General features: G+C 43.0%; 2 protein-coding genes across 2 annotated transcripts in view; one reads left to right on the top strand and one right to left on the bottom strand.

The window, feature by feature from the left end:
- The window catches only part of LOC120026142 (tyrosine-protein kinase receptor Tie-2-like), a 91,188-nt gene extending 90,397 nt beyond the window's left edge, over nt 1-791 (top strand). Inside the window, exons 25-26 of the mRNA XM_038970963.1 lie at nt 38-137; nt 376-791. Coding sequence (XP_038826891.1) covers nt 38-137; nt 376-450 — 175 coding nt within the window. The 3' untranslated portion in view covers nt 451-791. The remainder of the gene's footprint in view (nt 1-37; nt 138-375) is intronic.
- Nucleotides 792-6,749: 5,958 nt separating this feature from the next.
- LOC120026078 (MOB kinase activator 3B) overlaps nt 6,750-20,124 on the bottom strand; it is a 90,792-nt gene continuing 77,417 nt past the window's right edge. The window contains exon 4 of the mRNA XM_038970870.1: nt 6,750-7,493. Within this exon, the coding sequence (XP_038826798.1) occupies nt 7,464-7,493 (30 nt within the window). The 3' untranslated portion in view covers nt 6,750-7,463. The remainder of the gene's footprint in view (nt 7,494-20,124) is intronic.

Here is a 20,124-nt window from a genome sequence, read left to right as displayed (position 1 = left end):
TGTACACTATACCACCACTCTCTCGTGTTGTGTCCAGGTATGACCTGATGGGTCAGTGCTGGAGGGAAAAGCCCTACAAGAGACCCTCATTCCAACAGATACTGGTCTCTCTCAAAAGGATGCTGGAGGAGAGGAAGGTAAATCAAACACACATTTTCTTCAGGAAATATACTTTTTTTTTTTTTTTTTTCAATTCTTTCTTTAGAATTATTCACAAGTTTTCATATTATTTACACTAAGGCTCCGTAGTAACTGAAATGTTTTCTAATCTTTCAATGAAAACAGCGTTATGTATTGTTTTTATTTTTTAAGAGGTTTAATGAGTTAATAATATAGTAATTAACATGATTTCTCTCTGTGTGTTGTTGTTTCTAGACGTACGTCAACACCAGTCTGTATGAGAAGTTCACCTACGCCGGCATCGACTGCTCCGCGGAAGAAGCGGGATGATTTGCTGCTGAAAACAAAAACGACACGACAATATTTCCACCATGGCGTTGTACACCAATCATAAAGCTACATGGTTGAAACAATCCTCCACCCGGGGGTTTAAGGACTGGTATTTTGCGCATATTGTGTACTCCAAGTTACGTGCTAACATTGTACAATCATTAACCAACCGGCAAGACTTTCGTCTTGATGTAAACCTGCATTATTGTTGATGATTTTTATGTTGTGATGAATGTCCAGGGCACCCTATTCTCTATGGGGTCCTGGTTAAAAGTAGTGCACTATGTAGGGAATAGGGTGCCATAGACCATGGTCAAAAGTAGTGCACTATGTAGGGAATAGGGTGGCATAGACCCTGGTTAAAAGTAGTGCACTATGTAGGGAATAGGGTGCCATAGACCCTGGTTAAAAGTAGTGCACTATGTAGGGAATAGGCCACCATAGATCCTGGTCAAAAGTAGTGCACTATGTAGGGAATAGGGTGCCATTTGAGATGCAATCCTATGATAGTCATTGGCTGACTTATAACAACACTGTAACGGTTGTCCTTATAAAGGCAGTGGAACCAGATGTTACAACCCTGTCAGTCAACAGTGATGTCACATGTATTGTAAGTATCTTTCACAAATTGAGGCCTAGATTCACTCGGATCATGGCGCTATCCGGCGGTAGCTGACACCTGCGTTGGAGCCTTATAGAGCAGCGAGCAGCTGTTCTTGTGATCCTTGCCAGAAGCCACACTCGTCCCCACTCGCTTTAGAAGTTCAGAAAGAGAAGTCTATATAGACATACTGACATTCAAATTGAAAATAAAAAAAAATCAGGAAATGAAATAATGATGATTTCAGCCTAATCGAGGTGTAAATCACATCTCACACTCCAGTGTTGGAATGTGTAAACAAGGCTGCATGGGATTTATCTTAATGCGACTCCATGCAGCCAATGGCGATGTCTACTTCAGGTATAACGCCGGGAGCTACTTGTGGATTTAACAGCTCTAACGCCAAAACCAACCACTATGCGGGTGGCGTCTAGCGCGGATCTGAGTCTAGCCTCAAACCACTACATAGACAAACTGTATCCTTAAAATAAAATAAAAAACGTTTTGTGATTAAATACTTATCTGTGATGTTTGATTATTGATACTTTTGACTAATGATGTGAATACCTTTTAATTCTGAGGATTTAAGCACATTCGTTTTTTTGTTAAACAGCATATGGGCCTGATACCACCTAGTGGTATAGGATTCAAGCAGTTTACAAAGCATTGAGCCATGTACAACCAAATCTACAGTACATGGGTCATTCCACCAATGCGGTGTCTTTTGAAAAGTGTATCTTGGTAAAACAAATACTTAATTTGTTTTACTTAATTTAATTAATTAATTTAATTTAATTTCATCTAATTATAACATTCTGTCAGAGAGCACATGTTCAACTTCATTTAAAAAAAACATTTTTCCCACCTCAAGAGGTTAAGCAAAGAAACAGTCAGTCAAAACAGGGAAAATTGATCAAGTTGTAACCGCAGCCATGGTGACAGTGAAAATTGTCCAGCATGCAACAAAAAAAAAAAATGCAGGAAGTATAACAAAATGGGTCAAAGATGTTACAGCTGAGGATGAAATGCAAAAGGGGCATTCTGTTAGGATCAGTTGCCAAGCAGTATGATTCTGAAGATCAGTGGCATGTTGAGCTACACGTGTCAAGTTCAAGATTGAAACTGGGGCTGATATTATAGTGATGTCTCAGAGCACTTACCAGAGCTTGCCACAGCACCCCCTGCTGGCTAACATTGAAACTGGTGCTGATATTATAGTAATGTCTCAGAGCACTTACCAGAGCTTGCCACAGCACCCCCTGCTGGCTAACATTGAAACTACTGTTCACAGCCCAGGTGGCAGGATTGATTTTATGGGGATTTAAAAAAATGTTTATTTAACGAGGTAAGTCAGTTAAGAACAAATCCCTTATTTACAATGACGGCCGAGGAACAGTGGGTTAACTGCCTTGTTCAGGGGAAGAATGACAGATTTTTACATTGTCAGCTCGGGGACTACAATCTAGTAACCTTTCGGTTACTGGCCCAACGCTCTAACCACTAGGCTACCTAACCACGAGTGAAAGAAAAAGGAGAAATGTACAAATTCTGGATCTTTGTGATTCGAGTGCCATACGTTAATAACATACCTAGCAGAACCGTTGCATGAAAGATGGGTTTGGTCCTCAGAACAGATGTGTTTGGAGAGATGGGCCTACTGAATTGTGAACCGGTCAAGATTGAGTTTAGACCCGAGGAAGTCCCCTATTCTCTGACTTCGCCACGCAGAATTCCTTCTCCACTTCTTCCAAGAGGTAAGGAGGAACTGGACAGAATGGGAAGATATGACATCATGGAGGGAGTAACCATGCCTACAGACCGGCGTGCTCCCATGGTGCTGATGGCAAAGTGAGAACGTGCGTAGACTTAAAACGACTCAATGAAGCAGTGAAAACGGGATAGTTTACCCGTTGGAGGATATAGCACCAAAGCTATCTAGTCTTTCAGAGGGAGATGAGCGAGCTCCTGAGAGGACAGGATGACATACTGGTGCAGCAAACAAGGAAGAACACGACAGGAATCTGAGCAAAGCGCTACAGACCATCAAAGAGTCAGGACTACAAGCGGAACAAAGACAAGTGCCACTTTGGGAAGTAAGGAGATACAATACTTTGGTCATGTGATCGGAGCAGACTTAAGAGCCCAATCCTGTAGACAGTTACACCACAGTTGGTATACAGGAAGTTGTAGAGCTAAGGAGAGTGTGTCCAGGGTTCTTTTTCCTTTCGCCTCTAAGTTGTCTCATTTATCCTCAAAGAGACTCGTGACTTGGAATACATGGTGTTGCCATGACAAACAGTCTGCTGCCTTTTACAAAACATTTTTTTTATTTTTTTTTATTTTTTACAACCATCCATTTCATAAATGGGAGACATTAGAGATGAGTTAATGAGCTCAGACGAAGAGATTGAAGCTCGGCGTTTCTCTCAACAACAGATGTACACAACACCAGTAGAATGTGAAACTACCCCTCAAAATGAAATGACAGGAAGAGTCTGAGAAACGAATCAAAACACACTTTATTGCTTCTGGTCGTAGTAACGTTGACATGGAATCATGAACAGTCAAACAGCATTAAAAACAGTAAATATGGTGTCAGTGTTTTCTAGTAAAACAGAATAAACATTCAGTTACTGTGTAAGACCGAGGCTGGGACTATTACACGTTAGACTACAGACTGTGAGGATTGTATTGACAGACTGGATGCCAGTGTTGTTAAAGTCTCACACAGGACTACCATATTCTCCAGGACAAAGGTGTCAGCACTACAGGTGCAGATTTAAATAGAAAGAAGTCCTCACGCTGAAGTGATTGAAAAAACCTGATCATGATTGATGTACATCTTATTTGAAGAGTAAGTCAATGCTAACAGCACTTGAAAGGACCTGTGACACTACCAACGCTACAGTTGGTTATTCCATTTGTACTGCTGTTATTGATCATTCTGGGTACCTGAAGTCAAGTCACGGTATTTACATTTGTCAACAACAAAATATGGAAGGAACACCGCTGTCCATATGCTTTTGAATCATAAAAATGTAGACAGGTGAAACATCAAATTAACTCGACGTGATTCAACAAATAAATGTAATTGTTATAAACTATGAACTAGGCAATCACAGATTCAACCACATGAACGGTAGCTAAATCATGACGGTTACCAGTCAAACACACGATGACACAAAACACAGACTAAATGAACGAAATCAACTGACTGATTTGGCCGTCTCCACGCCAAAGATCATGATTACAAACATGAAAAGATAACATCTTGTGATGATTTTCAACTGTTCATTACAAAACTACCAGGAAAAGCAGGTTTCCGAGACAAGACATAATTAAACAACAAAAACCATGTTATTGTTGGAGACTATATAGACAAACTGTAACCAACACCGGGTAAACGTCTGTATCCGTCCACATCAAATACCTCATCAGTGTATAAAAACATTGTCAGGGTATTAAAACCTCATCAGGGTATTAAAACCTCATCAGTGTATTAAAACCTCATCAGAGTATTAAAACCTCATTAGTGTATTAAAACCTCATCAGGGTATTAAAACCTCATCAGTGTATTAAAACATTGTCAGGGTATTAAAACCTCATCAGGGTATTAAAACCTCATCAGGGTATTAAAACCTCATCAGGGTATTAAAACCTCATCAGGGTATTAAAACCTCATCAGGGTATTAAAACCTCATCAGGGTATTAAAACCTCATCAGTGTATTAAAACCTCATCAGTGTATTAAAACCTCATCAGGGTATTAAAACCTCATCAGTGTATTAAAACCTCATCAGGGTATTAAAACCTCATCAGGGTATTAAAACCTCATTAGTGTATTAAAACCTCATCAGGGTATTAAAACCTCATCAGTGTATTAAAACATTGTCAGGGTATTAAAACCTCATCAGGGTATTAAAACCTCATCAGGGTATTAAAACCTCATCAGGGTATTAAAACCTCATCAGGGTATTAAAACCTCATCAGGGTATTAAAACCTCATCAGGGTATTAAAACCTCATCAGTGTATTAAAACCTCATCAGTGTATTAAAACCTCATCAGGGTATTAAAACCTCATCAGTGTATTAAAACCTCATCAGGGTATTAAAACCTCATCAGGGTATTAAAACCTCATTAGTGTATTAACCATGTGCAGCATTCTACAAAGCTTAAGTCCTACTGTAGAGCGCCCCATAGTGGAGAAAGGAGGTCAAACCTGTGTGTAGATTCTACCAGCAGTCAGTCATGTGGTCCTAGTAGGGAACAGGGTGCCATTTTAGATGTACCACTACTACGCAATCAACTCATGTAAATGTTAGTTAACTTCTCTAGGGTAGGGGGCAGCATTTTCACGTTTGGATGAAAAGCATACCCAAATTCAACTGCCAGCTACTCATCCCCAGGAGATAAGATATGCATATTATTAGTGGATTTGGATGGACAACACTCTGAAGTTTCTAAAACTGTTTGAATCATGTCTGAGTATAGCTTATTTAACCCCGAGGACAAACCATTCAGATTTTTTTTCTTTTGAGGTCACTGTCTCTTCAATGATTTTTCATTGGGAAACCAGATTTCTAAGCGAATTGCTTGCAGTTCCTACGGCTTCCACTAGATGTCAACAGTCGTGAGAAATAGGTTGAGTTTATTCCTTTGTGTAATGAAGAAATACGGCCATCTTGAAGTCGAGTCACTCCAGGTGTCCTGGACATGCGTTTCAATCAAACAGAAGGCATGCTACATATCGTTTTAATCCTCTATTGAACACATATCATCCCGTCTTCAATTTTATCAATTATTAACGTTAAAAAATACCTAAAGTTGTATTACAAAAGTTTTTTGAAATTTTTTGGCAAAGTTTACAGGTAACCTTTGAGATATTTTGTCGTCACGTTTGAGCAAGTTGGAACCGGTGTTTTTCTGGATCAAACGCGCCAAATAAATGGACATTTTGGATATATATCGACGGAATTAATCGAACAAAAGGACCATTTGTGATGTTTATGGGACATATTGGAGTGCCAACAACAGAAGCTCGTCAAAGGTAAGGCATGAATTATATTTTTATTTCTGCGTTTTGTGTTGTGCCTGCAGGGTTGAAAAGTTTTCTCTATTTTGTTTACTATGGTGCTATGCTCAGATAATAGCATCGTATGCTTTCGCTGAAAAACCTATTTGAATTCTGACGTGTTGGCTGGATTCACAACCAGTGTAGCTTTAATTTGGTATCTTTCATGCGTGATTTAATGAAATTTTGATTTTATAGTAATTTTCATAGTAATTCATTTTAATTTGGCGCTCTGCTTTTTCTCAGGCTTTTTGCCAAGTGATACAGTAGCGTCTTGCCTAAACTCAGATTTTTGGATATAAATATGAACTTTACCGAATAAAAAATACATGTATTGTGTAACATGAAGTCCTATGGGTGTCATCTGATGAAGATTATCAAAGGTTAGTGATTAATTTGATCTCTATTTCTGCTTTTTGTTACTGCTCTCTTTGGCTGGAAAAATGGCTGTCTTTTTCTGTGACTTGGCTCATACCTAACATAATCGTTTAGTGTGCTTTCGTCGTAAAACCTTTTTGAAATCGGACACTTTGGCTGGATTTACAACAAGTGTATCTTTAAAATGGTGTAAAATACTTGTATGTTTGAGGAATTTAAATTATAGGATTTCTGTTGTTTTGAATTTGGCGCCCTGCAGTTTCACTGGCTGTTGACGAGGTGGGACGCTACCGTCCCACATACCCTAGAGAGGTTAAATCATCTCCTCCTCAATGACGTGGTGTTACAGAGGGAGGTCCTCCTCAACGACGTGGTGTTACAGAGGGAGGTCCTCCTCAACGATGTGGTGTTACAGAGGGAGGTCCTCCTCAACGATGTGGTGTTACAGAGGGAGGTCCTCCTCAACGATGTGGTGTTACAGAGGGAGGTCCTCCTCAACGATGTGGTGTTACAGAGGGAGGTCCTCCTCAACGACGTGGTGTTACAGAGGGAGGTCCTCCTCAACGACGTGGTGTTACAGAGGGAGGTCCTCCTCAACGACGTGGTGTTACAGAGGGAGGTCCTCCTCAACGACGTGGTGTTACAGAGGGAGGTCCTCCTCAACGACGTGGTGTTACAGAGGGAGGTCCTTAAAGTAAACTACAGTAGAAATAGTAGAATGTCTTTGCTACAGTGTCCATCCATCCATCCATCCCATTCATCCATACATTCATCCGGGTATATCTGCAGGTTCTTCTCTTGCTATCAGAATGACAGCGATGACATCTAGCTAGTTGAATCACACTGATGATGTCATCAAGCTTCAGAGTCAACTGTGTACCCCTCCATATCTCCATGGTAACCTCCTGCCATGCCAGCAGGACGTCCCCGACAGTCCCTCAGCTGCTCCAGTGGTTCTGCTCCTCAGTGACACATCCCAGAAGTCATCTCTTTCTGGAAGGGAGAAAAGAAACACACGTGACTGAGACGATGAAACACACAGTTACACGTGACTGAGACGATGAAACACACAGTTACACGTGACTGAGGATGAAACACACAGTTACACGTGACTGAGACGATGAAACACACAGTTACACGTGACTGAGGATGAAACACACAGTTACACGTGACTGAGACGATGAAACACACAGTTACACGTGACTGAGGATGAAACACACAGTTACACGTGACAGACGATGAAACACACAGTTACACGTGACTGAGGATGAAACACACAGTTACACGTGACTGAGACGATGAAACACACAGTTACACGTGACTGAGGATGAAACACACAGTTACACGTGACTGAGACGATGAAACACACAGTTACACGTGACTGAGACGATGAAACACACAGTTACACGTGACTGAGGATGAAACACACAGTTACACATGACTGAGACGATGAAACACACAGTTACACGTGACTGAGACGATGAAACACACAGTTACACGTGACTGAGGATGAAACACACAGTTACACGTGACTGTGACGATGAAACACACAGTTACACGTGACTGAGACGATGAAACACACAGTTACACGTGACTGAGACGATGAAACACACAGTTACACGTGACTGTGACGATGAAACACACAGTTACACGTGACTGAGACGATGAAACACACAGTTACACGTGACTGTGACGATGAAACACACAGTTACACGTGACTGAGACGATGAAACACACAGTTACACGTGACTGAGGAGGAAACACACAGTTACACGTGACTGAGACGATGAAACACACAGTTACACGTGACTGAGACGATGAAACACACTGTGTGTCTCACGTGACTGAGGATGAAACACACAGTTACACGTGACTGAGGATGAAACACACAGTTACACGTGACTGAGACGATGAAACACACAGTTACAAGTGACTGTGACGATGAAACACACAGTTACACGTGACTGTGACGATGAAACACACAGTTACACGTGACTGAGGATGAAACACACAGTTACACGTGACTGTGACGATGAAACACACAGCTACACGTGACTGAGGATGAAACACACAGTTACACGTGACTGAGACGATGAAACACACAGTTACACGTGACTGAGACGATGAAACACACAGTTACACGTGACTGAGGATGAAACACACAGTTACACGTGACTGAGACGATGAAACACACAGTTACACGTGACTGAGGAGGAAACACACAGTTACACGTGACTGAGGAGGAAACACACAGTTACACGTGACTGAGACGATGAAACACACAGTTACACGTGACTGTGACGATGAAACACACAGTTACACGTGACTGAGGATGAAACACACAGTTACACGTGACTGAGGATGAAACACACAGTTACACGTGACTGAGACGATGAAACACACAGTTACACGTGACTGTGACGATGAAACACACAGTTACACGTGACTGTGACGATGAAACACACAGTTACACGTGACAGACGATGAAACACACAGTTACACGTGACTGAGGATGAAACACACAGTTACACGTGACTGAGGATGAAACACACAGTTACACGTGACTGAGGATGAAACACACAGTTACACGTGACTGAGGATGAAACACACAGTTACACGTGACTGAGACGATGAAACACACAGTTACACGTGACTGTGACGATGAAACACACAGTTACACGTGACTGAGGATGAAACACACAGTTACACGTGACTGAGGATGAAACACACAGTTACACGTGACTGAGACGATGAAACACACAGTTACACGTGACTGTGACGATGAAACACACAGTTACACGTGACTGTGACGATGAAACACACAGTTACACGTGACTGAGACGATGAAACACACAGTTACACGTGACTGAGGATGAAACACACAGTTACACGTGACTGAGGATGAAACACACAGTTACACGTGACTGAGGATGAAACACACAGTTACACGTGACTGAGGATGAAACACACAGTTACACGTGACTGAGACGATGAAACACACAGTTACACGTGACTGTGACGATGAAACACACAGTTACACGTAACTGAGAAGATGAAACACACAGTTACACGTGACTGAGACGATGAAACACACAGTTACACGTGACTGAGAAGATGAAACACACAGTTACACGTGACTGAGACGATGAAACACACAGTTACACGTGACTGAGAAGATGAAACACACAGTTACACGTGACTGAGACGATGAAACACACAGTTACACGTGACTGTGACGATGAAACACACAGTTACACGTGACTGAGGATGAAACACACAGTTACACGTGACTGAGGATGAAACACACAGTTACACGTGACTGAGACGATGAAACACACAGTTACACGTGACTGTGACGATGAAACACACAGTTACACGTGACTGTGACGATGAAACACACAGTTACACGTGACTGAGACGATGAAACACACAGTTACACGTGACTGAGGATGAAACACACAGTTACACGTGACTGAGGATGAAACACACAGTTACACGTGACTGAGGATGAAACACACAGTTACACGTGACTGAGGATGAAACACACAGTTACACGTGACTGAGACGATGAAACACACAGTTACACGTGACTGTGACGATGAAACACACAGTTACACGTAACTGAGAAGATGAAACACACAGTTACACGTGACTGTGACGATGAAACACACAGTTACACGTGACTGAGAAGATGAAACACACAGTTACACGTGACTGAGACGATGAAACACACAGTTACACGTGACTGAGAAGATGAAACACACAGTTACACGTGACTGAGACGATGAAACACACAGTTACACGTGACTGAGAAGATGAAACACACAGTTACACGTGACTGAGACGATGAAACACACAGTTACACGTGACTGAGGATGAAACACACAGTTACACGTGACTGAGGATGAAACACACAGTTACACGTGACTGAGGATGAAACACACAGTTACACGTGACTGAGACGATGAAACACACAGTTACACGTGACTGTGACGATGAAACACACAGTTACACGTGACTGAGGATGAAACACACAGTTACACGTGACTGAGGATGAAACACACAGTTACACGTGACTGAGACGATGAAACACACAGTTACACGTGACTGTGACGATGAAACACACAGTTACACGTGACTGTGACGATGAAACACACAGTTACACGTGACTGAGACGATGAAACACACAGTTACACGTGACTGAGGATGAAACACACAGTTACACGTGACTGAGGATGAAACACACAGTTACACGTGACTGAGGATGAAACACACAGTTACACGTGACTGAGGATGAAACACACAGTTACACGTGACTGAGACGATGAAACACACAGTTACACGTGACTGAGGAGGAAACACACAGTTACACGTGACTGAGACGATGAAACACACAGTTACACGTGACTGTGACGATGAAACACACAGTTACACGTAACTGAGAAGATGAAACACACAGTTACACGTGACTGTGACGATGAAACACACAGTTACACGTGACTGAGAAGATGAAACACACAGTTACACGTGACTGAGACGATGAAACACACAGTTACACGTGACTGAGAAGATGAAACACACAGTTACACGTGACTGAGACGATGAAACACACAGTTACACGTGACTGAGAAGATGAAACACACAGTTACACGTGACTGAGACGATGAAACACACAGTTACACGTGACTGAGAAGATGAAACACACAGTTACACGTGACTGAGACGATGAAACACACAGTTACACGTGACTGAGACGATGAAACACACAGTTACACGTGACTGAGGATGAAACACACAGTTACATGTGACTGAGGATGAAACACACAGTTACACGTGACTGAGAAGATGAAACACACAGTTACACGTGACTGAGAAGATGAAACACACAGTTACACGTGACTGAGACGATGAAACACACAGTTAAACGTGACTGAGACGATGAAACACACAGTTACACGTGACTGAGGATGAAACACACAGTTACACGTGACTGTGACGATGAAACACACAGTTACACGTGACTGAGGAGGAAACACACAGTTACACGTGACTGAGACGATGAAACACACAGTTACACGTGACTGAGGATGAAACACACAGTTACACGTGACTGAGAAGATGAAACACACAGTTACACGTGACTGAGGATGAAACACACAGTTACACGTGACTGAGACGATGAAACACACAGTTACACGTGACTGAGGATGAAACACACAGTTACACGTGACTGAGGATGAAACACACAGTTACACGTGACTGAGACGATGAAACACACAGTTACACGTGACTGAGACGATGAAACACACAGTTACACGTGACTGAGACGATGAAACACACAGTTACACGTGACTGAGATGATGAAACACACAGTTACACGTGACTGAGGATGAAACACACAGTTACACGTGACTGAGGATGAAACACACAGTTACACGTGACTGAGGAGGAAACACACAGTTACACGTGACTGAGACGATGAAACACACAGTTACACGTGACTGAGGATGAAACACACAGTTACACGTGACTGAGGATGAAACACACAGTTACACGTGACTGAGGATGAAACACACAGTTACACGTGACTGAGGAGGAAACACACAGTTACACGTGACTGTGACGATGAAACACACAGTTACACGTGACTGTGACGATGAAACACACAGTTACACGTGACTGAGGATGAAACACACAGTTACACGTGACTGAGACGATGAAACACACAGTTACACGTGACTGTGACGATGAAACACACAGTTACACGTGACTGTGACGATGAAACACACAGTTACACGTGACTGTGACGATGAAACACACAGTTACACGTGACTGAGGATGAAACACACAGTTACACGTGACTGAGGAGGAAACACACAGTTACACGTGACTGAGGAGGAAACACACAGTTACACGTGACTGTGACGATGAAACACACAGTTACACGTGACTGAGGATGAAACACACAGTTACACGTGACTGAGACGATGAAACACACAGTTACACGTGACTGTGACGATGAAACACACAGTTACACGTGACTGTGACGATGAAACACACAGTTACACGTGACTGAGACGATGAAACACAGAGTTACACGTGACTGAGGATGAAACACACAGTTACACGTGACTGAGGATGAAACACACAGTTACACGTGACTGAGGATGAAACACACAGTTACACGTGACTGAGACGATGAAACACACAGTTACACGTGACTGTGACGATGAAACACACAGTTACACGTGACTGAGGATGAAACACACAGTTACACGTGACTGAGGATGAAACACACAGTTACACGTGACTGAGACGATGAAACACACAGTTACACGTGACTGTGACGATGAAACACACAGTTACACGTGACTGTGACGATGAAACACACAGTTACACGTGACTGAGACGATGAAACACACAGTTACACGTGACTGAGGATGAAACACACAGTTACACGTGACTGAGGATGAAACACACAGTTACACGTGACTGAGGATGAAACACACAGTTACACGTGACTGAGACGATGAAACACACAGTTACACGTGACTGAGACGATGAAACACACAGTTACACGTGACTGAGACGATGAAACACACAGTTACACGTGACTGTGACGATGAAACACACAGTTACACGTGACTGAGAAGATGAAACACACAGTTACACGTGACTGTGACGATGAAACACACAGTTACACGTGACTGTGACGATGAAACACACAGTTACACGTGACTGAGAAGATGAAACACACAGTTACACGTGACTGAGACGATGAAACACACAGTTACACGTGACTGAGAAGATGAAACACACAGTTACACGTGACTGAGACGATGAAACACACAGTTACACGTGACTGAGAAGATGAAACACACAGTTACACGTGACTGAGACGATGAAACACACAGTTACACGTGACTGAGAAGATGAAACACACAGTTACACGTGACTGAGACGATGAAACACACAGTTACACGTGACTGAGACGATGAAACACACAGTTACACGTGACTGAGGATGAAACACACAGTTACACGTGACTGAGGATGAAACACACAGTTACACGTGACTGAGGATGAAACACACAGTTACACGTGACTGAGACGATGAAACACACAGTTACACGTGACTGTGACGATGAAACACACAGTTACACGTGACTGAGGATGAAACACACAGTTACACGTGACTGAGGATGAAACACACAGTTACACGTGACTGAGACGATGAAACACACAGTTACACGTGACTGTGACGATGAAACACACAGTTACACGTGACTGTGACGATGAAACACACAGTTACACGTGACTGAGACGATGAAACACACAGTTACACGTGACTGAGGATGAAACACACAGTTACACGTGACTGAGGATGAAACACACAGTTACACGTGACTGAGGATGAAACACACAGTTACACGTGACTGAGGATGAAACACACAGTTACACGTGACTGAGACGATGAAACACACAGTTACACGTGACTGTGACGATGAAACACACAGTTACACGTAACTGAGAAGATGAAACACACAGTTACACGTGACTGAGACGATGAAACACACAGTTACACGTGACTGAGAAGATGAAACACACAGTTACACGTGACTGAGACGATGAAACACACAGTTACACGTGACTGAGAAGATGAAACACACAGTTACACGTGACTGAGACGATGAAACACACAGTTACACGTGACTGTGACGATGAAACACACAGTTACACGTGACTGAGGATGAAACACACAGTTACACGTGACTGAGGATGAAACACACAGTTACACGTGACTGAGACGATGAAACACACAGTTACACGTGACTGTGACGATGAAACACACAGTTACACGTGACTGTGACGATGAAACACACAGTTACACGTGACTGAGACGATGAAACACACAGTTACACGTGACTGAGGATGAAACACACAGTTACACGTGACTGAGGATGAAACACACAGTTACACGTGACTGAGGATGAAACACACAGTTACACGTGACTGAGACGATGAAACACACAGTTACACGTGACTGTGACGATGAAACACACAGTTACACGTAACTGAGAAGATGAAACACACAGTTACACGTGACTGTGACGATGAAACACACAGTTACACGTGACTGAGAAGATGAAACACACAGTTACACGTGACTGAGACGATGAAACACACAGTTACACGTGACTGAGAAGATGAAACACACAGTTACACGTGACTGAGACGATGAAACACACAGTTACACGTGACTGAGAAGATGAAACACACAGTTACACGTGACTGAGACGATGAAACACACAGTTACACGTGACTGAGGATGAAACACACAGTTACACGTGACTGAGGATGAAACACACAGTTACACGTGACTGAGGATGAAACACACAGTTACACGTGACTGAGACGATGAAACACACAGTTACACGTGACTGTGACGATGAAACACACAGTTACACGTGACTGAGGATGAAACACACAGTTACACGTGACTGAGGATGAAACACACAGTTACACGTGACTGAGACGATGAAACACACAGTTACACGTGACTGTGACGATGAAACACACAGTTACACGTGACTGTGACGATGAAACACACAGTTACACGTGACTGAGACGATGAAACACACAGTTACACGTGACTGAGGATGAAACACACAGTTACACGTGACTGAGGATGAAACACACAGTTACACGTGACTGAGGATGAAACACACAGTTACACGTGACTGAGGATGAAACACACAGTTACACGTGACTGAGGATGAAACACACAGTTACACGTGACTGAGACGATGAAACACACAGTTACACGTGACTGAGGAGGAAACACACAGTTACACGTGACTGAGACGATGAAACACACAGTTACACGTGACTGTGACGATGAAACACACAGTTACACGTAACTGAGAAGATGAAACACACAGTTACACGTGACTGTGACGATGAAACACACAGTTACACGTGACTGAGAAGATGAAACACACAGTTACACGTGACTGAGACGATGAAACACACAGTTACACGTGACTGAGAAGATGAAACACACAGTTACACGTGACTGAGACGATGAAACACACAGTTACACGTGACTGAGAAGATGAAACACACAGTTACACGTGACTGAGACGATGAAACACACAGTTACACGTGACTGAGAAGATGAAACACACAGTTACACGTGACTGAGACGATGAAACACACAGTTACACGTGACTGAGACGATGAAACACACAGTTACACGTGACTGAGGATGAAACACACAGTTACATGTGACTGAGGATGAAACACACAGTTACACGTGACTGAGAAGATGAAACACACAGTTACACGTGACTGAGAAGATGAAACACACAGTTACACGTGACTGAGACGATGAAACACACAGTTAAACGTGACTGAGACGATGAAACACACAGTTACACGTGACTGAGGATGAAACACACAGTTACACGTGACTGTGACGATGAAACACACAGTTACACGTGACTGAGGAGGAAACACACAGTTACACGTGACTGAGACGATGAAACACACAGTTACACGTGACTGAGGATGAAACACACAGTTACACGTGACTGAGAAGATGAAACACACAGTTACACGTGACTGAGGATGAAACACACAGTTACACGTGACTGAGACGATGAAACACACAGTTACACGTGACTGAGGATGAAACACACAGTTACACGTGACTGAGGATGAAACACACAGTTAAACGTGACTGAGACGATGAAACACACAGTTACACGTGACTGAGACGATGAAACACACAGTTACACGTGACTGAGACGATGAAACACACAGTTACACGTGACTGAGACGATGAAACACACAGTTACACGTGACTGAGGAGGAAACACACAGTTACACGTGACTGAGGAGGAAACACACAGTTACACGTGACTGAGACGATGAAACACACAGTTACACGTGACTGAGGATGAAACACACAGTTACACGTGACTGAGGAGGAAACACACAGTTACACGTGACTGAGGAGGAAACACACAGTTACACGTGACTGAGACGATGAAACACACAGTTACACGTGACTGAGGATGAAACACACAGTTACACGTGACTGAGGATGAAACACACAGTTACACGTGACTGAGGAGGAAACACACAGTTACACGTGACTGAGGAGGAAACACACAGTTACACGTGACTGTGACGATGAAACACACAGTTACACGTGACTGAGGATGAAACACACAGTTACACGTGACTGAGACGATGAAACACACAGTTACACGTGACTGTGACGATGAAACACACAGTTACACGTGACTGTGACGATGAAACACACAGTTACACGTGACTGAGGATGAAACACACAGTTACACGTGACTGAGGAGGAAACACACAGTTACACGTGACTGAGGAGGAAACACACAGTTACACGTGACTGTGACGATGAAACACACAGTTACACGTGACTGAGGATGAAACACACAGTTACACGTGACTGAGACGATGAAACACACAGTTACACGTGACTGTGACGATGAAACACACAGTTACACGTGACTGTGACGATGAAACACACAGTTACACGTGACTGAGACGATGAAACACAGAGTTACACGTGACTGAGGATGAAACACACAGTTACACGTGACTGAGGATGAAACACACAGTTACACGTGACTGAGGATGAAACACACAGTTACACGTGACTGAGACGATGAAACACACAGTTACACGTGACTGTGACGATGAAACACACAGTTACACGTGACTGAGGATGAAACACACAGTTACACGTGACTGAGACGATGAAACACACAGTTACACGTGACTGAGACGATGAAACACACAGTTACACGTGACTGTGACGATGAAACACACAGTTACACGTGACTGAGACGATGAAACACACAGTTACACGTGACTGAGACGATGAAACACACAGTTACACGTGACTGAGGATGAAACACACAGTTACACGTGACTGAGGATGAAACACACAGTTACACGTGACTGAGGATGAAACACACAGTTACACGTGACTGAGGATGAAACACACAGTTACACGTGACTGAGACGATGAAACACACAGTTACACGTGACTGAGGAGGAAACACACAGTTACACGTGACTGAGACGATGAAACACACAGTTACACGTGACTGTGACGATGAAACACACAGTTACACGTGACTGAGAAGATGAAACACACAGTTACACGTGACTGTGACGATGAAACACACAGTTACACGTGACTGAGAAGATGAAACACACAGTTACACGTGACTGAGACGATGAAACACACAGTTACACGTGACTGAGAAGATGAAACACACAGTTACACGTGACTGAGACGATGAAACACACAGTTACACGTGACTGAGAAGATGAAACACATAGTTACACGTGACTGAGACGATGAAACACACAGTTACACGTGACTGAGAAGATGAAACACACAGTTACACGTGACTGAGACGATGAAACACACAGTTACACGTGACTGAGACGATGAAACACACAGTTACACGTGACTGAGGATGAAACACACAGTTACATGTGACTGAGGATGAAACACACAGTTACACGTGACTGAGAAGATGAAACACACAGTTACACGTGACTGAGAAGATGAAACACACAGTTACACGTGACTGAGACGATGAAACACACAGTTAAACGTGACTGAGACGATGAAACACACAGTTACACGTGACTGAGGATGAAACACACAGTTACACGTGACTGTGACGATGAAACACACAGTTACACGTGACTGAGGAGGAAACACACAGTTACACGTGACTGAGACGATGAAACACACAGTTACACGTGACTGAGGATGAAACACACAGTTACACGTGACTGAGACGATGAAACACACAGTTACACGTGACTGTGACGATGAAACACACAGTTACACGTGACTGTGACGATGAAACACACAGTTACACGTGACAGACGATGAAACACACAGTTACACGTGACTGAGGATGAAACACACAGTTACACGTGACTGAGGATGAAACACACAGTTACACGTGACTGAGGATGAAACACACAGTTACACGTGACTGAGGATGAAACACACAGTTACACGTGACTGAGACGATGAAACACACAGTTACACGTGACTGTGACGATGAAACACACAGTTACACGTGACTGAGGATGAAACACACAGTTACACGTGACTGAGGATGAAACACACAGTTACACGTGACTGAGACGATGAAACACACAGTTACACGTGACTGAGGATGAAACACACAGTTACACGTGACTGAGGATGAAACACACAGTTACACGTGACTGAGACGATGAAACACACAGTTACACGTGACTGAGACGATGAAACACACAGTTACACGTGACTGTGACGATGAAACACACAGTTACACGTAACTGAGAAGATGAAACACACAGTTACACGTGACTGAGACGATGAAACACACAGTTACACGTGACTGAGAAGATGAAACACACAGTTACACGTGACTGAGACGATGAAACACACAGTTACACGTGACTGAGACGATGAAACACACAGTTACACGTGACTGAGACGATGAAACACACAGTTACACGTGACTGAGGATGAAACACACAGTTACACGTGACTGAGGATGAAACACACAGTTACACGTGACTGAGGATGAAACACACAGTTACACGTGACTGAGACGATGAAACACACAGTTACACGTGACTGTGACGATGAAACACACAGTTACACGTGACTGAGGATGAAACACACAGTTACACGTGACTGAGGATGAAACACACAGTTACACGTGACTGAGACGATGAAACACACAGTTACACGTGACTGTGACGATGAAACACACAGTTACACGTGACTGTGACGATGAAACACACAGTTACACGTGACTGAGACGATGAAACACACAGTTACACGTGACTGAGGATGAAACACACAGTTACACGTGACTGAGGATGAAACACACAGTTACACGTGACTGAGGATGAAACACACAGTTACACGTGACTGAGGATGAAACACACAGTTACACGTGACTGAGACGATGAAACACACAGTTACACGTGACTGAGGAGGAAACACACAGTTACACGTGACTGAGACGATGAAACACACAGTTACACGTGACTGTGACGATGAAACACACAGTTACACGTAACTGAGAAGATGAAACACACAGTTACACGTGACTGTGACGATGAAACACACAGTTACACGTGACTGAGAAGATGAAACACACAGTTACACGTGACTGAGACGATGAAACACACAGTTACACGTGACTGAGAAGATGAAACACACAGTTACACGTGACTGAGACGATGAAACACACAGTTACACGTGACTGAGAAGATGAAACACACAGTTACACGTGACTGAGACGATGAAACACACAGTTACACGTGACTGAGAAGATGAAACACACAGTTACACGTGACTGAGACGATGAAACACACAGTTACACGTGACTGAGACGATGAAACACACAGTTACACGTGACTGAGGATGAAACACACAGTTACATGTGACTGAGGATGAAACACACAGTTACACGTGACTGAGAAGATGAAACACACAGTTACACGTGACTGAGAAGATGAAACACACAGTTACACGTGACTGAGACGATGAA

Source organism: Salvelinus namaycush, chromosome 31, assembly GCF_016432855.1.
Source record: "Salvelinus namaycush isolate Seneca chromosome 31, SaNama_1.0, whole genome shotgun sequence".
Classification (NCBI taxonomy): domain Eukaryota; kingdom Metazoa; phylum Chordata; class Actinopteri; order Salmoniformes; family Salmonidae; genus Salvelinus; species Salvelinus namaycush.
Note: the sequence above shows the minus strand (reverse complement) of the source record. Positions and strands in the feature narration are given on the sequence as shown.